The sequence below is a fragment of the Meles meles genome, chromosome 16, assembly GCF_922984935.1.
Source record: "Meles meles chromosome 16, mMelMel3.1 paternal haplotype, whole genome shotgun sequence".
Taxonomy (NCBI): Eukaryota; Metazoa; Chordata; class Mammalia; order Carnivora; family Mustelidae; genus Meles; species Meles meles.
The window spans coordinates 61,011,104-61,034,097 of NC_060081.1; the positions used below are offsets into that span (position 1 = coordinate 61,011,104).

At 41.7% G+C, this 22,994-nt stretch overlaps 1 protein-coding gene across 1 annotated transcript in view; it reads right to left on the minus strand.

The window, feature by feature from the left end:
• Window positions 1–22,994, minus strand: part of MROH8 (maestro heat like repeat family member 8) — a 59,942-nt gene that overhangs the window by 27,961 nt on the left and 8,987 nt on the right. The window contains exons 3-11 of the mRNA XM_045980872.1: window positions 21,824–21,969; window positions 19,314–19,436; window positions 14,503–14,582; window positions 13,608–13,752; window positions 10,584–10,679; window positions 8,823–8,927; window positions 3,860–3,995; window positions 2,228–2,346; window positions 972–1,124 (exon numbers count right to left, since the gene is read on the minus strand). Of these exons, the coding sequence (XP_045836828.1) occupies window positions 972–1,124; window positions 2,228–2,346; window positions 3,860–3,995; window positions 8,823–8,927; window positions 10,584–10,679; window positions 13,608–13,752; window positions 14,503–14,582; window positions 19,314–19,436; window positions 21,824–21,969 (1,103 nt within the window). The remainder of the gene's footprint in view (window positions 1–971; window positions 1,125–2,227; window positions 2,347–3,859; window positions 3,996–8,822; window positions 8,928–10,583; window positions 10,680–13,607; window positions 13,753–14,502; window positions 14,583–19,313; window positions 19,437–21,823; window positions 21,970–22,994) is intronic.

The window sequence follows — 22,994 nt, forward strand, 5'->3', positions numbered from 1 at the left end:
ACTGAAACCGAGAGTCAGATGCTTAACCTACTGTGCCACCTAGAGGCCCCGAGATAAACCCTTTAAACTTAAATTGTGTGTAAGCTTCACAGAGTTGGTCTTTTTGCAGCTGAAAGCACACGACTGATAAAAACGTCCATCTCACTGTGTTCTCATCACATTGTTCTTTTTGCATCTTTGGTATTATAATAGATTAAAAAGTGGGTTTTCGTCATTTCAAAATTAATTTTTTTATTTTTATCAGAGTGCAACATGTACCAGTTTAAGAAGTTTAGTGGTATTTCAAGGCTCTCTCTTGCTTATTCCCCATGTAGGCTTTCCAGGGACTACTATTTTTAATCCTTTTATCTCTTTCAGTACGTCCTCTCATACTTCCTTTTTCTTTTAAGATTTTATTTATTTGACTCAGAGTGTGTGAATGCATAAGCAGAGGGAAGGGGAGAGGCAGTCCAATGCTGGGTTTGATCCCAGGACTCTGGGATCTTGAACTTAGCCAAAGGCAGACATTTAACTGACTGAGCCATCCAGGTGCCCCTCCTCTCATATTTCTAAATGATATCATTATATTGTTATTTCTATATCTGTTGATTTTAAGCTTACTAAGTTGGCCTCCTTCGAGGATTGATGATGGCTTGATTTTTAAAAGTCTGACACCTTTATTAACCTGGATGAGGAAATAAATTGAAGTTACCATTCTCGTAAGTGCTAATTATATCTCCCCTCCGCAAACTATACTGTTCTGGAAAATATGGAGCACACCTTGGATTTTAAAACTATCCATCCCTAGTTGCACATATGGTGGTTGTTTTTCACATGCTTGTTGAATGGAAGTCCACTGACCCATGGAGCCTGGGCCTGTTCAGTTGTTACTCTCTGCAGAACAGGAGCAGCAGGAGAGCCCTTAGCAGCTGCAGGAGGGGAGATATCTTGCCAATATTTCAAACCCAGGAAATGGCTACTGAGCTTTTTACCTTCTCAAATCGGGACTCCGCGTTTTTTACTAATGTTATCAGCAATTCTCCTGCTGACTGCTGGGTGCAGGGATGTTTCAGATTTTCGAGGCTATCCAATGTAGTCATTACAAACTGGCAGAGCTCATTGGAATTGAGAAAAACTTCAAAGACCTGAAATGATTCAGGGAAGACGCATTTTCAAGAGACTTAGTATGACAGAATGCTGAATAAGGAATATTACCTTAATTTTGTTATGCTAATCAGAGAGGCATACAAATATGCACAAGGCTGTTTATTTCAGTCTTGTCTGCAGAAGTGAAAAACTAGAAGCAAAATGCCCACTAGGGTCTGTGTATGGCTTTTCTACAGTTCTGAGTTTTAGAAAGAGGTTTTATCACTGAGACCCTCAGAAAGAGTCACACTTTTATAGGAACAGAACTCAAGGAGCTATATAGCTCAAAGTGTCCAGCCACAGCTAAAATGCCTTGGCTGGAGACAATCTATTAAAAGAATGTTTCATTCTGCTTCTCATTGTACTTGGCAGTGTATAAGGTCCTTCACATGACAGTAACAGGTATAATCTACTGGGCACTCACTGTATGACAGGCACTAAGCAAAGCATTTTCTGTACAGTATCTCATCTAACCTTTACAACCCAATTTTTATAGATCCTCTGTACAGATGAGGAAACAGATGGACAGAGAATTTAAACTGCCTGACACCTTAGACCCTACCTGAGTAAAATCTGTAGGTTTTCTTTTTTCCTCTATCTCCAAGAGAGTGCTGGGTACCTAGTGCTTAAATATTTGTTGGATAAAGAATACATATATTAATTAAAAAGTGTATGGCTTGTCGGGTCAACTACAGACTCTAACAGCTCCTTTGTTTTTGTTTTTAACAGTCCCTTGTTGGACAAGAGTTTACACTAGTACGAGGCTAGCTAAGGTTAAGAGAGTGATCAATGAAGCAGAGCTTTTCTGAAGAGACATCCAGAGCTCCTGGGCCCACTCACATGTTGATCTAAACCCTTAAACTAATAGGGCAAGGTGTATAAGAATCACAACCATGGTGCCTTGTCTCCAAACAATGGAATGTTTAGAGAGCAAATTCTCTGGACAATTTTCTACACTTAGTTTTATAAGAAATTACAAGAACTTTTCCCAAAGTGGTTTTACCAATTTACATTCTCATGACAAAATGTATAAGACTTCTGGTGATTTCCCAACATCTCCAACATTTCAAGTTGTCTTTATAATTTTAGTCATTCTGATTACCTGGGCAATTTTGAAGGGACAACTGTAGAATCGTTTAATACTGTAGAGTTCGAGGAGTTCTCGACACTTTTTCATTGCTCTTCTCAAGCTTGGGTGATTTTTCTTCTCATAACTGATATCTGAGAAGAAAACGTGAAATATTAATACTTTCTGGTTTCTTTCTTTCTTTATTTTTTTATTTTGCCAGTTTGGTCAATCCCCTGGTTGAAATGAATCCTAAGATTTCATTCCTCTTATCTTTCCCAGTTGGATAAAAACGCCTGGGGGACGGAGTGTGTGTTAGTCTGAAGGCTGATTTTCCCCCCTCTGTTGTCAGACAATATACAAAAAAGGCTGAAAGAAAAAGTGAAGTGTTTTTTTAAGAACAGAACTTTTTGAGTGATTTAAAAGTACAACCATGCCCAACCATTCTGCCAATGGTGAGGACTTATGAGGGGTTTCCTTTGACGCTCACGTCCCCATAAAAAATTGTACAGTTTTGCAGTGTCTGATAATTCCAATACTAGAACTCTGTGTCCAGTTTTGCTGATTAATGAGTCTGCCAATACTCCGTCACGGTGGTCTGTTTTCATGTTGCATCGTGACTCATGTTTGTTGGAAATTTATTTATGAGAAGTCTTTGAATGCTTGGTTGGGGATACTGTCTCTCCAACTGGAAAATATACTCTTTGGGGGAAGGGACTTCATCTGTCTTGTTCACCAAGGTACCCCTAGGACAGCAAGTGTTTCAGAAATATTTGTTGAATGAATAATTAGTTTTATTTCCTTGGCTATATGTCTACGTACTCAGAGCTGCCCAGAGATGCAATGGCTATTTTGGGAAGCATAGAGCTTCCTTATCCTTGGGATGAGGAAGCCCAGGCAGGGCAACTACTTGGTGGGGGTAGATGAGACTGAGACTCAAATGCTGGCAGGACACTGGGCTAGATACCTTCTAAAGTCTGTCTTATGTGGCAGGGGGCCAATGATTCATTCCTTGACCACAGTGGCCCTCTTTCTATTTTTCAAACTCTTCAAGTTCATACCTCTTCCTCCCTCTGCTCAATCTGCTCTTCTTACATCTTTACCTGGCTGAAGGTATCTTCAGAGAGGCCTTTTCTGAATCCCATAACTAAATGGGATTCTTCCTCACGGCCCCCGCAATTCCCTTTTAGCACTTATCTTTGTTTATGATAACACTTATTTGTTGATTCTTTGATGGTTTGATTCCCTCACTAGACTATGTTTAATATAAGGATAGGACCACTTGCGTTCTGGTTACTGTCAGATCCTGAGTAAGCACTCAGAAAACATTTGTGGGATAAATAAATAAATGAAGGCCCAAAGGATGGCAAAAACAACTTCTACTTCTGACCAAACTAATCATTCCAGTTTGTCAACAGGGTCATATGTTTGGCTGCTCCAACTCCACGGCCATGCAGACGGCCAACACTGATGGGTCTGATCTGGTGTTCTGATTTGATTATTAAGTCTGTGTTCCTTCATCTCTGCCTGTGGACGATGTACCTTTCTCTTTACAAACTACATAAGACGTCCTTCTAGAAGGTGGGGAATGAGGGGACAAAGAGGACTGGTGCTTGCACTGTGCTAGAGGGTTGACTTGGGGCCTCGCTGCCTTCAGCAGAGCCTTACACTTCAGCCTCAGGGTGATACGCAGCAGGTAGTGCGTGCCCTCTGCGGCCTCCTCAGCTACCTGCTTCACTGGGTCCCCGCACAGGAGGGCCATCAGAGCCACTAGGTGCCCAAGCCTTTGGAATCGCAGTGGAAGCTAGTCGGGAAGAAAAAGAAGAAATCCCATTAGCATGCAGGTGCATCTTAAGCCTTAGATTTGAATTCTTTTCTTTTTTTTTAAAAGATTTTATTTATTTATTTGACAGAAAGAGAGAGATCACAAGTAGGCAGAGAGGCAGGCAGGGAGAAAGGGGGAAGCAGGCTCCCCGCTGAGCAGAGAGCCTGATGTGGTGCTTGATCCCAGGATGCTGAGATCATGACCTGAGCTGAAGGCAGAGATTTAACCCACCGAGCCACCCGGGCGCCCCTTAGATTTGAGTTCCTGAGATGTGATTCCACTTCTCCCCTTGACTCAGGAGAGTGCAAGAGTTACATTCAGCCCCTGGATCTCTTTAGGGTAAACACTTAACATGCGTAGATACACTATGTACATCAGATGGTATTAAATAAGACAGAGTCCAACTTAAATAGCAATCTGAAAACTGAAAAAGCTTTATAGATGTTCATTCTAAGAAGATTAAATTCTACTTTTAAAAAACCACAAAGCACTAATTTCTTGTTTAAACTGATGACCTTCTCATGTGTTCCAAATGGAATAAAAAAGCTAAAACCTGTTATTTCTATTAACATTGTTTTTAAATCAGATTTTTCAAATGTTAGAAACAATGATATGAAGAGCTCTTATCTGCTCAGACCTAAGGAGGAACATTTTACAGTGGTGTCATATAGGAAACGATTATGTTTCGATTTTGTACTTGTTAAAAAGTGCTAAATTAAACCACATGAAATTATTGTTTACAGATTAGGGACAAGGGCTTATGACAGGATCCAGTGGGGCTGTGACTTCCAGATGCCCTCAAACATACAGTACTTCTAAACTCAAGTCTGGCCAGAAGCTATTTTGCTAGCATGTCAGAGTAATCTGTATTTTTGTAAGTGATTTCTACTTTTTTTTTTTTTAAAGATTTTTATTTTATTTTTTAATTTTAATTTTTTTTTAAGATTTTATTTATTTATTTGACAGACAGAGATTACAAGCAGGCAGAGAGGCAGGCAGAGAGAGAGGAGGAAGCAGTCTCCTCGTGGAACAGAGAGACCAATATGGGGCTTGATCCCAGGACGCTGGGATCATGACCAGAGCTGAAGGCAGAGGTTTTAACCCACTGAACCACCCAAGTGCTCCTGATTTCTACTTTTATAGACCTCTTTTAAAAAAACCCACATTTTTATAAAAATGAAAAAAAAAAATAGGGGCGCCTGGGTGGCTCGGTCAGTTAAGTGTCTGCCTTCGACTCAGGTCATGTTCCCAGCCAGGGTCCTGGGATCAAGCCCCAAGTAGCGCTCCCTGCTTAACGAGAAGCCTGCTTATCCCTCTCCCTCTGCACAGCTCCCCCTGCTTATGCTCTGTCTCTCTGTCAGATAAATAAATAAAATCTTTTAAAAATGAAAAGAAAAGGGGCACCTGGGTGGCTCAGTGGGTTAAAGCCTCTGCATTCAGCTCAGGTCATGATCCCAGGGTCCTGGGGTTGAGTCCCACATCAGGCTCCCTGCTCAGCGGGGAGCCTACTTCCCTTCCTCTCTCTCTGCCTACTTGTGATCTCTGTCTGTCAAATAAATAAATAAAAATCCTTTAAAAAAATGAAAAGGAAAATAAAAAGATATTTATTCTAGGACTGTTTTTAAAGACCACATATTGGAAATAATTGCCCAATAGTAAAGAGAACTATGGTACAACCACTCCATGAATATAACCATTAGGAATCAAGTATCCCAGGAATTTATAATAAGGTGGGAAAATGTGCTGGTTTGCTAAATGAAAAAGTTGGATGCAAACTTGATGTGCATCATTTAATACAATTTAAAAAAATGTTTATTGATATTTTGCTTATTAGGGAAAAAAGAAATATAATTTAAAATAAATAGTGAAAAAAGTAAAAAGAGTAAAAGTAAATGAACAAAGACAAACTAGAAAGTGAAGGTAGCAAAGATAAATGTTATGAATTTGGTCAGTGTGCAGAATGTACAATCATTTGCTCAAGGCAGGCCCCAGAGCTAGGCTCTGAACTTTCTCTGGGCTGATGAGGAGTTGCATACTGTGTATCATATAATATGATTCACACTGCCCATAAGAGAAGCAGCAAACACCAGGCAGAGGAAGCACAACTGTTCCTGGGACTGGAGCAAAGAGAAATAACTTCTGTGGCTCTTTAGAAAAATGGACTGAGATATTGTGAACAGTAGCCTGTTTCACTGATTTACAATCAGCACAGCAACACCTACACAAAGCTGTGTAATGTCTTCTGCTCACAGTACAACCATTCATCCCCTCGACAGATACTGAGTGTCACTTATGAACCGGGAATGGTTATGAGAACGACACTTACGGTCGCGGCACTGTGACCAGCACGGCGGATACAAGGTGTGAACAAAAGATCACATCCCTGGTCGTGGAAGGGATATTCTAGTTGGAGGAACACAAAATAGCAAAGAAATAAAATTTATTATGTATTAAATGGTCAAAAATGCTGTGTGAAAAAAAAAATGTATGGAAGAAAAGACAGGAATTGCAGTTTTAGAATGATGAGGGAAGACCTCATTGATGTTGAAAGCAGGGACTGAGCCCCGTAGAGATCTGGGAGACCAGCTTTCCGGGCAGAGGGAACAGCAAGCAAGCATGAAGAGAAAGGACTGTGTTTGCTGTTTCTGAGGAATGAGTAGGTTGGGTTGGTTGGAGCAAACAAGAGCAAAAGAAATAGGAGCTAGATGAGGCTGATGGTATGGCAACGTAGGCAATACTTGAAGGATTTTGGATATTTTTTCTGTGGAGAGTTGTGAACAGAGAAGGGACATGAGCTGACCATGTTTGTTGAATGTATCTTTTTTTTTTTTTGAAGATTTTATTTATTTGACAGAGATCACAAGTAGGCAGAGAGAGGAGGAAGCAGGCTCCCTGCTGAGCAGAGAGCCCAATGCGGGGCTTGATCCCACGACCCTGGGATCATGACCTGAGCCGAAGGCAGAGGCTTTAACCCACTGAGCCACCCAGGCACCCCTGTTGAATGCATATTTGATTGAGCATCTACAGTGTGACATAGCTCGTACTAGGCACTGGGGATGTTCTGGTGAATAAGACAAGGATAATCACCCGTGGAATTTACATTTTCTAAGAGAAAAACAGGCAATAAATAAGGAAACAAACATGATAACCTCATCCTAAGAAGACTTAGGAAGGAAAGAGTGATGAGACAGAGTGTAAGCATAGATCTGTTTGTAAGTAAAGGTCTTTTTGAGGTGGAAACACTTGAACTAAGCACTAAAGAATGAGGAGGAGTTAGCTATGTGAAGAGTAGGGGAAGGTCATTCCAAGCAGAGGAAGTAGTAAGTGCAAAGGCCAAGGAGGCAGGAAGAGCTTTATATGGTAAGGAACAGAAAGGAGGCCAGTGTGGCTGGAGTAAGTCAGGGAGTGCAAGGAGGCAGGCAGGAACTAGATCATACAAGACCTTGTATTCTAGGAACCCCTGAAAATCATTGGAGCAGAAGAGTGACATGGGTTTCAAGATGATAAGTCTGGCCACATGGGGAGTACTAGAAGGAACTAAAGTGCACACTCATGCACAAGTGTTCTCAGAAGGAATAAATAAAATTGTTAACACTGCCTATCTCTGGATGATAACAACTCAATTAAGTTGATAAAGCTATGGACCTTCCAGAAAACTCCAGAAGACTACACTACACAAAATTCTGCCTATGGCATTCCAGATGTTTACAGACTCCAAAGGCACCTCGGTTTAGCACCCTTAAATTAGCAGATCTCCCTAGGAAGAAAACTCTAAGGAAGATGTTCAGGGCCTAGGGAAAGATTATGTATAAGAGGGAGTCATTTGAAACTCATCTTTAGTCTGCAGCCAACATTAGAGGTGGAAAAATGTAGAAGGGAAAACAATGTGATGACAGAACAACAGGGTAGTCAGTGGTCGCTAGAAGTTACTTGTTTTCATTGACTAAAGAGAGAAAAAAGGAAGTAGTGTAATTTGAGGGACTGAACTTACTTCAGTAAGGAGGTGGAAAGTTTGGACGTATGTCCAGTAGGAGAAATAAGAAAGTTAGTGGGATGCTAACCTTTTAATAAGCATGACTGTTAGAATATTTATATCAAGGACAAATTCTCAAAGGAAAATTAGCATTCAGACCTAGAATTCCTACCCCAACTTCTCTTCCAATTCCCAGGCCTTGTTATGCAGACTGGAGAAATGATGGCTGGAGCACAGGAGAAGCTGTAGTGTCTGGAAGATCTATTAGGAAAGAGGAAAGAGACTCACAGATGAAGAAAGGAATAAATTTAGGAAGGAAGATCTTAATTTTGAGAAACTCTTTCCAGAAGGTATGAAGAAGCATTCAGAAGAACTGAGAAACAGGAGAGTGAAAGAGACAAATGAGAGGGTTTAAAAAGAGAAGCCCCAGAACCCTTCTCTGTGAGATGCTGGGAGATATTTAACTCGATTTACTTACATTTGCTGCTGGACTTTGTTACTCCAAATACAACACTGCACAGAGTCCAAGCCACTGGGGAACCTCAGATATTTTTAGGTCACATTTATTCCATCCTTCATTCAAAAATATTTACTGTGTTGTTATGTTCCAGCTCTTGTGTTAAGCAACAGGGATGCAAGATTAATCAACATAGTACCTAGCCTCAAACTGCTCAAATTTTAGAGGGGCAGATATGCGAATAATGCTAAGTGCCATGGTATTATCTGGGGCACCAAGTGAATCACCAGTTTGGGGAGTCATACAGTGGAGGGGAAATAGGCAGTAATGGGATGGCTTTGGATCCTTCCTCCTGAGTGACTGAAGGGCTGCTTACCTTCAGGCTGAGGTGTCCGGATAAGCACTTTAGAACTTGAGCCATGCTGGCTGTGGCCCTTTCCCGCTCATGGTCTTTGGCTGATTGTAACCAGGGGTCCATTTGCTGTGAAAAATAAAGGAAGCCTAAATGATTTACCAGGAAGATTTGGGATAACGCCTTTGTTCTGCTTTGAAGAAAATGTGGAGAGAGAAGGTCCACAGGTCATCACTATATCTGAAAATGTCTTCCTAAAATGACAAGCCAGTTGGGGTTGGAAATGAAAGTGGTGGGAAGGCAAACAGATTTGGGATCAACAGCCTGGCTTCCAAAGAGGCTTATTTTCCAGACTTATTTTCTGTTCATCCCACTTTCTTCAATTATTTATCCTATTCTCCTGTACGTTTCTAGTTTTCTGAAATGTGCTTTGGGAGGAAAGAACATCAATGTCATGTTATTAAAGAACTCTGAGGATGGAGAAATTGCATTGGCCTGCAACAGTCTGGGAAGAATTCCTGGAGAAGGTAACATTCATGACTAGGATCTTCATAAAGGTGCCATTTCGTGGCCCCATGTGGCCAAGAAAAAAAAAAAAAACTTCTCCTTTTTGGTAAAAGAAAGAGTTTGAATTAAACTGCCAACACAGAAAAGTACAAGGCACAACTGGACAAAGGGGAGAAACCCAATCTGGCTGGAGTGTTGACGTACAAACAGAAGAAAAATGAGAACTAACGTTAAGGTCAACTGTGGCAAAGATAAATGTCCATCTACACTTAGGCACAGATGATTAATAGTATTTTAAAGGGTTATTCCTTTCTGGGATATCTGTATCTTAAAAAGGCACAAGACAGTAAGACGCTTGAAGTGCAGTGAATGCACTCTAGAGAAAAAATCTCTAATGACAGAATGGCATATGCTGGAAGGGGTACAGGTGGGGACAGGTAGTAATTAATGACCTGGAATCCTGCCTGGTGGGCACCGGCCTATTTACTCACTTATGAGGTGACCCTGTTCTCTGGCCACTGATTGAAACCCTTCTATGCTAGTAAGCAATAGGAATTTAAGAACAATAAGAGCAACCATTAAACCCCTTACTGAAGGTCATTTATTCAATCCTCACCATAATTATCATTTCAATTTGAAAGTGAAGAAATAAGACTCTGAGAGATTACATTCTTTGCTGACTTTATACCCCAGGAATGGCACAGAGTCAGAATTGGAAGCCAAGTCTAATGCAAAATTGATAGCTGATACTCTTAGCTACTATACTTTTTAAAAAAAATTTTTTTTTAAAGATATATTTATTTATTTATTTTAGAGAGAGAGAAGTGTGTGCACTCTGTGGGGAGAGAGAGGGAGAGAATCTCATGCAGACTCCCCACTGAGTGCGGAGCCTGACACAGGGCTCAATCTCACGACCCCGAGATCATGACTTGAGCTGAAATCAAGAGTCAGACACTTAACCAACTGTGCCGCCCACGCACCCCTATTCTAGTTTTTAAAACTTAATTCTTCCACATTTAAAAAAAAATTTATTTCCTTGACAGAGAGACACAGTGAGAGAGGGAACAGAAGCAGGGGGAGTGTAAGAGGGAGAAGCAGGCTTCCTGATGAGGAGAGAGCCTGATGCGGGGCTCGATCCCAGGACCCTGGGATCATGACCTGAGCTGAAGGCAGCCACTCAATGACTGAGCCACCCAGGTGCCCACCTTCCACATTTTCTTCTTCCACTTTCATGAGTTAATAGAAATAGTTTCCCTTTTTCTCTGTATCCTAATTTACCTTAAAAATGGTGTCAAGATTGTCCAGATGTGGGTCTTTTACTACCAAACTCTGGAGCATCTCAGAGAATGCTTGAAATGTCTGCCTGTAGAGACACTGAAAAGGCACAGGATCAGTGATGTCCCCCGCACCCACCAACATGAAGTTCCCCAACTCTATACAATTTTTTTTTTCCTTCTACACAGTTTATTTTTTCTTCTTTCCAAGTTTTTTTTTTTTAAGATGTTATTTACTTATTTGAGAGAGCGCGAGAGAGAGCACGAGTGGAGTGAAGGATCAGAGGGAGAAGCAGATTTCCTGCTAAGCAGGGAGCCCAACGTGGGGCTCAATCCTCGGCTCTGGGATCATAGCCTGAGCCAAAGGGAGACGCTTAACTGAGTGAGCCACCCAGGTGCTCTTCTTCTTTCCACGTTTTTGCTTAAATTCCTGTTAGTTAGGGGCACCTGCATGGCTCAGTTGGTTAAGTGTCTGCCTTCGGTTCAGGTCATGATCCTGGGGTCCTGCGATCGAGCCCCATATTGGGCTCTCTGCTCAGTGGGGAGCCGCTTCTTCCACTGCCTGCTGTCTGCCTACCTGTGCTCCCTCTCTCTCTCTGTGTCAAATAAATAAGTAAAATCTTTAAAACAAACAAAAATCGGATGTTTTAAAAAAATCCTGTTAAGAGTGTAATATTAGTTTCAGGTGTAGAATTTAGTGATTTATCACTTATGCACAACACCTGGTACTCTACAGTTCAGCGTCTGCTTCTTGGTTTCCTCTCTCTCCCCACCATGTTCATTTGTTTTGTTTCTTAAATTCCACATAAGAGTGAAATCATATGGTATTTGTCTTTCTCTGCCTGGCTTATTTCACTTAGCATAATACTCTCTAGCTCTATCCACATCTTTGCAAATGGCAAGATGTCCTTCTTTTTTATGGCTGGGTAATATTCCATTGTGTGTATTGTGTATATATATTCACACCACTTCTTTATCCATTCATCAGTCAACAAATACTTGGGCTCCTTCCATAATTAGGCTATTGGTGACAATGTGGCTGTAAACATAAGGGTGCATGTATCCCTTTGATTTAGTGTTTTTGTTTCCTTTGGGTAAGTCGCTGGATCATAGGGTAGTTCTACCTGTAACTTTTTGAGGAATGTCCACACTCTTTTCCTGAGTGGCTGCACCAGTTTGCATTCCCACCAATTACAATGTACACTTTTAATTAAGGCTCTTATCTTGCGACTTTACTCAAAGGCACAGAACCAGTGTAAAAGTACTGGTAGGCAGTTTGCAAGCTGAGGTGAAACAATATATTCATTTTCTTTTCTTTTTCTTTTTTTTCTTAAGATTTTATTTTTAAGTAATCTCTACGTGGGGCTTGAATTTCCAATCCAGAGATCAAGAGTCACATGTGCCACCAACTGAGCCAGCCAGGTGCCCCACAATACGTTCATTTTATTTTATTTTTATTTATTTATTTTTAAAGATTTAGTTATTTGACAGATAGAGATTACAAGTAGGCAGAGAGGCAGGCAGAGAGAGAGAGAGGAGGAAGCAGGCTCCCCGCTAAGCAGAGAGCCCGATGCGGGGCTCGATCCCAGGACCCCGGGATCATGACCTGAGCTGAAGGCAGAGGCTTTAACCCGCTGAGCCACCCAGGCGTCCCAAAACGTTCATTTTAAATGGACATCTCAGCATTACTGGGAACACAGTTAATGATTCTAACTACATTTGGGAAGTTAGTTAGGGTCATCAAGATAGTTTTAAAATTCGACTTGTGACTCTTTCTGACATCTTGAAACAAAGGGGAATAAAGTCCGCTTTGGCAACTGCTTTACCAACCCATTTATTAGCTGCAGAAGAAAATCAAGGCCTTTGCATTTCTGCCTGAAAGCGTCTCCTCCAGAGAGACCCATCTCCTCTTTTCAACTGTCACATCAGGAGGACTTTCCCTGACCACCCTACGTACAAAAGCCTCCCAACCACAGTACTCTTTATCTCCTCTTTCCCTGTTCAATTTTTAAAAAAAATTTTTTTATTTGAGAGATCCAGAGAAACAGAATGCATGTGTGTGAGCAGGGGCAGTGGGAGATGGAGAGAGAGACTTTCCAGCAGACTCCATGAAGAGCAGGAGTCTGACACAGGGCTGGATCCCAGGACCCTGAGACCATGATCTGAGCCGAAGTCAAGAGTCAGTCGCTTAACCAACTGAGCCACCCAGATGCCCCTGTTCTATTTTTTTTAAATATAGCACGTATTACCACCTGATATACTTATTAGTGGTTTGTATCTCTACACTAGAATATAAGCTCCCTGAGAGAGAGGGTACCACTGTATTTCTGTTGCCTCTCATGATGCTTAGCATATGGTAACTCTAAGTATCTGCCAAGTATATGAACACTCTCACCTTATTTTAAAGCCAAAAGCCAGGAAAGAAGGAATGAAGGGGGAAAAAAAAAGACAAAGAGAGTGCGCACCTGGTTGGCTCAGTTGGTTTAAGCATCTGATTCTTGATTTTGGCTCAGGACATCCCACCACAGGGATGTGGGATGTAGCCCCATGTTGGGCTCACAGACTGCTTGCCCCTCTTCTTCTGCCCTTCCCTCCCCTTGTGCACATGTGTACGTGCTCTCTTTCTCAAATAAGTAAAAATCCTAAAAAAAAAAAAAAATAATAGAGAGGGGCGCCTGGGTGTTGCAGTCAGTTAAGTGTTTGACTCTTGGTTTCAGCTCAGGTTGTGATCTCAGGGTGGTGAGATCTATCGAGCCCCGCATCGGGCTCCATGCTCAGCACAGAGTCTGCTTGAGGTTCTCTCTCCCTCTCCCTCTCTTTCTTAAATTAGTAAATAAATAAATAAATAAGAAAAGGAAAGAGAAGAAAGGAAAATAAAGAGGGGGAAAAGCTAATTTAACGGCTTATTTTATTCACCAGACCTGGCTGAAGTGACTTTTGGCTAGTTCCGCAAAATAAATGCACTCTAGAAGGGCCATGATCAGCTGACCCTGTGGATGGCAAGTTAGTAAACCAAAGCAGGAGTTACCTCTGTGTTGTAGGACCCACTTGGCATGATTTCCTGCAGCTGGATAAGAGTCGTTACAGAGGGCAGAGTGATTATACTTTTCGTAATAAGACTGAACAAATCAGCTCGATCTTCAGAGCCAAATAGCAAGTGGACATCTTGGTAACTAAGAAAAGACAGTTTAGGAAGAGTAATCTGGGAAAAGTTTGATCTGACATTGGTAAGCAGGGGTGGAAGGAACCCAAGAGGAAAGGTGGACTAATTGGTGTGTAATTCTGATGGAAGAGACAAAGGGCGTGCTTCTTAGCCTGTTAAGTGTTGAGACAAATCTCACAAAATGCTGGAGGAAGAGTTTCAGGGCTCAGAGCCTCCATCCTTCTTTCCTGTCCCTCCCCGCCTTCCCAAGAGGTTACTGGAATGATATTCTTCTAGGGTTTCCTGCAGCTTAACCACGAAGGAAAGCCTGCTATAGTCTGACATGTAAACCATGATTTTCTGAAAGATGTTCTGCTGAATGTTTGTTAGTTTGGGGAATGGTGGATTGAACCAAGTAAAAAAACCTTTTTAACTATAGGATTTCTTAGGGCCTTTTAATAAGTTAAATAAATAGCAGGCAGCCCTTCCAAATTTCTTGGACTGTGGAACTCTACTGTCATGAAGTACTCAGGAGAGTAACTTTCCACTGAATATACCATGGACAAAACTGAACTCCAAAGAGGTTCCAGTAAGGTCTTTCAGATATGGAGGGCAGCATATACGAAATCAAATTTACAAAGGAAACACAGATTGGTGTCCCCTTCCCTCTATAGTTTGCCAAAGTTAAAGATATGGAGCATGTCAGTTGGCTCTGGTATTGGCCATGACCAAGAGAGCAGTACATGTGTGTGTGGGGGGAGGGGGCGTGTGGGTGTGTCACCTGAGGTCAGCGATGGTGACAAAGACCTCCTGGCGCACGGAGCTGAAGAGAGAATGCACAGGCTCCTCTTCTACCAGCATCTGCAATGAGAGGGCAAGGACTTTAAAAGATTTTATTTTATTTTTTTTTATTTGACAGACGGAAATCACAAGTAGGCAGAGAAGCAGGCAGAGAGAGAGGAGGAAGCAGGCTCCCTGTGGAGCAGAGAGCCCGATGCGGGGCTCGATCCCAGGACCCTGGGATCATGACCCGAGCCAAAGGCAGAGGCTTTAACCCACTGAGCCACCCAGGCGCCCTGAGAGGGCAAGGACTTTAAATTAGAGTCGAGAACGTGCCACATCCTTGGGCCAGGCGATCGTAGTTGTAGATGGCCTCCAAGAACCACTGCAGGGACTTCATCAGGTCCTGCTCGTGCCTCCACATGACCAGCAGCAGGACAGTGGCCAGGCCAGGAATTTAGTCTCTGGAGCCAGAGCCTCAGGCCTGGTGCGGCCCATTACTAGTTGTTGGAATGGACACAAGTTATTTAACCTCCCTATACCTCAGTTTCCCCATTGTAAAATGAGGTAACCATACTGTTTACCATCACAAGGCAACTGGGAACGCTAATTCATAATTTCTAGTAGTCCTTGAGAACTGTTAGCATCTGTTACTCATTATTTTTACTATTTGTGATTATTTCCAGTTTAGGCCTCCTAACTCCTCTTTCTACCAAGCACCAATCTCTATGATAGTGCCTAATATTATTATGTGCTTATTCTAGAAAAGGAATAGTTTTCCAAATTCCAAATTGGTGGAGTTTGGAAAGCTGCCTTGCTTTCCAGAAAAATCTGCACAGTGACAAGAGAGGAAAAAAGAGGCTCTGGAGCTAGACAGCATCTGAGTTTGGGCATGGGCTCTGCCACTCCCTCCCTGTGTCACCTGGAATGTAGCATTTACTTTTCCTGGGCCCGAGTTTCCTTCTATGTGTGGAGGAAAAGAGAGAAATCTCAGGGAGTTGACAGAAAGAGCAAAAGCAAGTGGTTGCAATGGAAGCCTTCCTGGGCTGTCTACCCAGCCTCTCTGGAAAATGTCCCTGGGTCACAGAATGGGCACCTCACAGCCATGCTTCTGCTAAGTCATTCTGTCCCAATAACCACAGCTTATCTGGACAGGAGTAGAGTCTTTTTCTCAGCACTCTGGAATTGAGACCAAGAGCCTTGATCTCAGTCTGGCTGGCCTACTAAAAAGAGAAATTTGAAAATCTGGGAGCCCTGTGCCCTGTGGAAAAGGTGACAGAGAGAGCCAATTTTGTGAAGAGAGGTGAGGGACAGAGAGAAATGAAAGTATACACAAAGGAGCAAAGATGAGAGATGGAGAGAAAGCTCTGAGTATGTGAAAGTTTTTGTTTTTTCATTTTATTTTCTGGCTTCATTCTCTTCTTGGAGTGTGTTGGTCTTCCTGTTACAGGATTCTGGGAACACTCAGTTATCCTAAGATCCAATCTCCCCTCTAGTGTTTCAGTTGCCTCTAGTAGATTTCTCTAACCTGCCACCAAAAAGACTCACCAGGAACTTAGTGTCCGGGAGGCAGCATTCAATAATTATTACTGTGTTCTCTTTCTTGCCCCTTTCTGACTCTTCTCCTTTCTTTCTTTCGTTCTTTTTTTTTTTTTTTAAGATTTTGTTTATTTGACACAGAGAGAGATCGCAAGTAGGCAGAGAGGCAGGCAGAGAGAGAGGAGGAAGCAGGCTCCTTGCTGAGCAGAAAGCCCGATGCGGGGCTCGATCCCAGGACCCTGAGATCATGACCTGAGCTGAAGGCAGAGGCTTTACCCCACTGAGCCACCTAGGTGCCCCTTTCTCACTTTCCAGCTTTGGTCAGATCTTGCTGGTGGCCTGATGCTCTGTCTTGTTTCCCCAAGGAACTCACTTAATTTCATGGCTTCAGCCTCCCAGAGCTCTACCAACCTAATCTAGCTATCTCACAGACATCACCACTAAGAGCCTAGCTGCCTCTGGCAATTTGGTGTTAAAAAGTGAGTTCATGGGCGCCTGGGTGGCTCAGTGGGTTGGGCCGCTGCCTTCGGCTCGGGTCATGATCTCAGGGTCCTGGGATCGAGTCCCGCATCGGGCTCTCTGCTCAGCGGGGAGCCTGCTTCCCCCTCTCTCTCTCTGCCTGCCTCTCTGTCTACTTGTGATCTCTCTCTGTCAAATAAATAAATAAAATCTTAAAAAAAAAAAAAAAGTGAGTTCATTATCTTCCTCCTCCAAAGGACACACCTTCCCAGCCTAGAACTGCTGTCAATGGTACTCTTTCCCAGGGCTCATGAAAGAGATGACCTATGATTTACATTTCTCCCTTTATTCATTTCCCGCATCCAATCAACCACGATATGGCCACTACCTGCTCTGCACAGTTTCTGACTCTCCATCCCTACAGCCACACGCCTCACATGTGATGAAGGCAGTGCCTCTTAGCTAAGCCACCAGGCCTGCAATTCCTTTTTTCAATCAGTTAGGTATGAAAGGCTTATTATTTATTCACAATTATGCTAACTTCAATGGGGAATTCAGAAACAAGAGGCTATTTTTTGTAAAGTATTTGTGTAGTAAGAACCTTTTGGGGTGACTATCCAGATCACAGCAATCATCTCTTCTCTGCGAAGGGCCTCCAAGACACAGAGAGGGATGCCCAGAGGGATGCCTATATGATGCTGCCCCCCAAACATGCCTGGTTGAGGAAGGAGGAGAGAACAGACCCAGTCTGGGCCAATCAGATTCTTTCTCCCAGCATCTGGAATTTTTGAATGACAGACACAGACTGGGAGCAGCTAAAGGTGTAAGTCATCCTGATAGGAGAGCAACCCCCTACCCCCTTTGAAACCCTAGGAGTTGTCCTGGAACATACTCTTCTGGAGGCTTGATTGATAAAAGTCTTAGATTCTAGGGAGATATCCTAGCCTCCTGTTTTTTCTTTCTTTTTTTTTTTTTAAACTTAAGTGAGCCAGAGTTGATTTTTATTGCTTTCTCCAAGAAGAATCTTAACCAAATGAGACATTTTGTCTCAAAGGCCTTAATTAACAAAAGCCAGACAGATATGACTATCTCCATTTTCCAGGTGGAGCGAGGTTCAGAGAAGCTAAATGATCTGCCTCAGATCACACAGGTTGTGCTTGACAGCACCGGAACTAGAAATTATGTCTTCTAATTCATAAAACAGCTCCCTTTCTTCTTCACCGTTGTGCTCCAGGGAGCTCAAAGTCTCACCGGCACAACTGGACTAGTCTTTGCACGTTAGTTCAGTCTACTGTGAACTGTTCAGCGTCCAAAATCCTTCAGCATTTATTACCCATACCACTGAAGAGACTTCCTGAAAAGTCTTTCTCATCTACTGCCTGCCTCACGGCTCACGTGATCTGTTCAATGGTGCCTGTTCCATGGTGAGTGTACCTTTATTTACCAAACAGCATGGAAATCGTAGGGTTTTGTTGAGGACCCCAGGTGCAGAATTAGGTTGGACCCCCAAGCACAAGCTTGACGCCACGAACACTCCAGGATTGCAGGTCTTAGTGCTCACGTCTGCTGTGGGGCACCAGGAGCATCTAAAAAGTACCCGCACTAACATTCTGTCTTGACATAGCTGGGTAGGAATCTGCCGATCAAAGTCCCTACACTCTGGTCCCTTCTGTCTACCCTATCCAGCACATCCTTTGAGGCTTAGATCAGGAGATCTATCTGGATTAATTTCATGCCAATCTTGTCATCTTTCCTTCGTATCCTAGTTGCCACTGCATTTCTTTTCGATTAAAGTTCTCAACAGAATTTTTACAGCTTTTTTGACTTTGAGGTAATAGACACACAACAAACTGTACATATTTAAAGTGTATTGTTTGAGATTTTTGACTTACATATACATTTGCAAAACACCATCACCACAATCAAGATAATGAACATATGGATTACTCCCAAAAGTTTGTTTGTACAAACTTTGTAATTTTGCACTCCTGTTCCTCCCCATTCTACTCCTATTTTCAGGTAACCACTGATCTGATGTCACTTTATATCAGTTGGCATTTTTGAGAATTTTCTACAAATAGAATCATGTGACCTGTATCATCTTCATCTGGCTTCTTTCACACAGCATGATTATTTTGAGATTCATTCAAGTTTTAGCATGTATCAATAGCTCATTTCTTTCTTTCTTTTTTTTAAAGATTTTATTTGTTTATTTGACAGAGATCACAAGTGGGCAGAGAAGCGGGGGGGGGGCGGTAGGAAGCAGGCTCCTCGCCAAGCAGAGAGCCCGACGCGGGGCTCGATCCCAGTACCCTGGGATCATGACCTGAGCTGAAAGCAGAGGCTTTAACCCACTGAGCCACCCAGGCGCCCACGTATGTTTATTTTTAATTTAATACTCTCAGTAGCTCTGTGAAGGATACAGCTATTCTGATTTTGTAGATGAGGAAGCTGAGGCACTGAGAAGTTGCATAGATTCCCAAAGTTACACAGCGGCTAAGAGGCACAGCTGGCAACCTGAACCTGGGCATTGGATTACAGAGTTTGCCTCACAACTACGGCTTCATTAACAAGAATGCAGTATTGTCCTTACTGAGAATTTACATGCTGTTTCCCTCCTTTCTATTCATCTTTTAGTTGGTTTTCAAGCATAATTATATTTGTGGAGTACACCTATTTCTCCTCCATACACAGACACTGATATGACAAAAGGTCAAGGAAATTGATAATATACATGAAGCCACTAAAACATCTGTTAGTCAAGTCATGAATTTGTGTGGTCCTGATAATTTGTGATAAGGTCACAATACTTACATTTAGGATACGCACAATGTCTGCTATGTGGTTGTGAATGAATGATTCTGTGGTTTCATCGTAAGGTAAAGTTCGGCTGAGAGAAGACAAAGATTGTAGGAATGCCAGCTTCTCAAGTTCACTCTGAATTTGTGGAAAAATGATAAAGACACAATTACATATTACAATCTCATTTGATAATTAGAGGGTTTTTGAGAAGTTTCTTAAAATGTTCTAAACATCTGACATCTCATTTAAACTAGTCTCAGGTCTTTTATCTATCTATTTATTTATTTATTTTAAAAAAGATTTTATTTATTGAGAGAGAAAGAGAACGAAGCGGGGGAGGGTCAGAGGGAGAAGCAGACTCTCCTCTGAGCAGGGAGCCCGACGTGGGACTGGATCCTATGACTTCAGATCATTACCTGAGCTGAAGCAGTCATTTAACTGACTGAGCCACCCAGGCGCCCTCAGGTCTTTTATTGTAAGGAATGAATAAATTACAGAGGAATGGAACTCCTTGTCTACTCGCCCTGCCTGGGTTTGGGACGTCGTTTTCCCTCTCAGCTAGATGAAATCCTGGATTACTAACTGCTCCATGATGGCTCTCCCCACCTTTAGTCTTTGCTTCCCCATCTACCCATTCTGTCTATATACTGCTGTCTGATTAAACTTCCTAAAGGTGACTTTGACTGTTACTTCTAGATCTCTTGATGTCATTAAATATTATTTTGAGTCTTTAAGGTTCCCTATTAAAATACAAGTTTTTATTTAAAGAGTAAAATCTTTTGTATTATTCTTTTTCTGATTATAAAAGCAGTATCTGTCACAAAAATAAAGTATGAAGAAAACAATAAAAGATGCCAATAATTCCACTATCTTGGGAACATTTCTTCTCATCTTTCCCTCCCAGCCTATGGATAGTATAACCTGGTATTAGCTCTCTGAACAGCAAGTGGTGTTATATACAGCCAGAAGCTGATTTCTTAGTTTAATTCTTTCTCATCTACCTTAATGTAACAATCAACATTGAGTTTCCCTGCTCCAGTTCTGACGCCCTCCAATCTATTCCCCTAGCTATCACCACATTCATCTTCATTAAGTGAAAACCTGATCAGGTAACTCCCTACCGAAATATCTTTCAATAGCACCCATGGAGGTCAAGGCCTTCCCAATGTGACCCCAACTAACCTCTTCAAATTCGTCTCCTCCTTGCCTGCAGCATTCTGAGCTTTAGACAGATTAACTTTTATGCTACCCTTTCTTGGTTCTGGGTCTTTGCACCTACTGAATTCTCTATACCTACTTTGCACACTGACTAAAATCTATATATCTTTTAAAACTAGAAAAATGCATTTTCTCCTGAACCAGCATTGGGTGCCCTTCCCAGGAGTATCCATAAAGCACATAGTATATATTGCTATCATGGTATTTGTGAAACTCTGACAAAATCACCTTCTTTTCATCTATTTTCCCGCCTGGTTGTGGATTCAGGTCAAAGCAGGGAATAGATTTTCTCTTTTTTTCAATTAACTGGAGCAATCCCAGCCCTTTATTAATTACAAAGAAATGTTTTATAAAGTCCTGCTGACATGAAGAAATGTCTGAGTCAAAAGGGAAGACCAACATTCTGGCTTTAAGTGTTCTTCCAAAAAGTTTTTATTAGTGTTATACACAGAGAAAATGTAAAGTTTGACAAATTTTCCCAAACTAGCATCCTCTGCGTATATATATTCAAAGGAAATGAAATCTGGATCTGAAAGAGGTAATGTGCACTCCCATGTTCACCGCAACATTATTCACAAGAGCCAAGATATGGAAACAACCGAAGTGTCTGTTGACAAAGGACAGACAGACATACCAGGCTTCTGTGAGTTCATCAAACATGCTCTGCTCCTTTCTGCCTCAAGGTTGTTACACAGACAATGCCCTATTTATGGAATACTTCCTCCAATTCTAACTTCTCTTAGTTTTTCCTATTCATTCCTCAGATCTGATCTCAAGGTTCCTTCCTCAGAAATGCCTTCCCTTATTCCCAGGGTAAGATAAAATTTTCTCTTATGTGCTCTTGCAGAATAAATGAATGAATGAATGTTTTACTAAACAACGGAATACTGTATTAAGCAGGGTAATAGAGATCCAAAGCTATTCACCTAGAAAATCTTTTTCCTCCCACCATGTGTGATGTTTATTTTTTTATAATTACATGCATTTGTATGTACAGAAGAAAAAGTCTGAAAATATATATACTAAAATGTTAACAGTTATCTCAGGAGAGTGGATTAGGGAAGATTCATTTTTCTTCTTCTTTTCTTTCTTTTAATAGGCATTTTATGGTTTTTGTAAACAGAAGCATAAATATAAATACAATTTATAAGTGTATATAAATGTTTAATATAAAAATAAATATAAACATAAATTTTATCATCTATAATATCAATTATCTGTATGATAAAGAAATCATAAATGTTTAAAATAGTTATTAAATGGAGGAATAAGTTGGATGACTTAGTATAATTGCTTGTGCATACCTGTAGCTCACCATCAAAAACCTCCTGGATAGACCGGATCAGCCTCTCAACAACGGCCTCACTGAGGGCGCCCTTTTGGGTCAGGTGCCTGAAGCTATCTGTGAGTGAATCCCGAGACAGTCCAGCAATGTCAGAGATGTCGGAGTCTAATACCGAAAGAAACACAGCAGATGACATACTGTACCATGTAGAGTTCTACAGTCATAATGGGGAGATCCACCGGATGTCAGGATAGTCATGCCCTGGTCTCACCCTTACTATCTGCTCCACAGCCTCGACGAAGTCCCTTCTGCTCTCCAAGTCTCAGTCTTCCCAATTACAAATTCAGTGTTATCTAAGGCCCTCCTAAGCCACAAAAACCTTCAAGACTGAGCTACAGCACAGTGGTTAGAGCATGGATTTTTTATCTCAATCTGAGATTAATTTGAATCCTGGATCTACCCCTTATTAATTCTATGACTTTTATCAAGTTAGTTTGCCTCTTGGAACCTTAGTTTCCTTACCTGTAAAACAGGGTTATCGTGAGGACGAAGTGAGATACTGAATACAAAGACTTATCTCAGTATGTGGTCCATAATAAGTACTTAAATGGTAGATACAATTATTGAATTCAAACGTCTATGACTCTGTGGTGACAAGAGCTTCAAATACAGTAGCATCCCCTTGCTGATCTCTTCCCACTGGACCAGGCTACAGTAAGTGCTTGAGGAATCTTCCTTCCAGACCTGGGATAGACTCTGATAAAAGGCACAGGCTCTGTAGTTTGTCTGCCTAGGCTTGGATCCTTGTTCTGCTATTTTCTAGCATTCTGACCATGTGTCATCTTACTTTTTCTGGGTCTATTTCTTCATTTCCTAGATGGGGATGATAACAGAACTTACCTCATTTAGTTGACACAGAGCTAGCACCAAGGAAGTGTTGGCAAATATTATTCCTCTGCTGAGCGACAATGATTAGGGTGGTATCATTTCCCTCTTCATATAATTTTACATCCTTACCTCCTGTTTTCCAAAACCAAGTTCTTTATTCCTGTTGGGGAAACAGTCTATTTCCCTTTTAACACACCCATCATCAGGAATTCTACCCCTCCACTTCTGCACACTTTTTGGTCTCCTGAATTACAGCCTCTTTCCATATTCCTGCCACCCACTGTCACATTCTTCTCATGCAC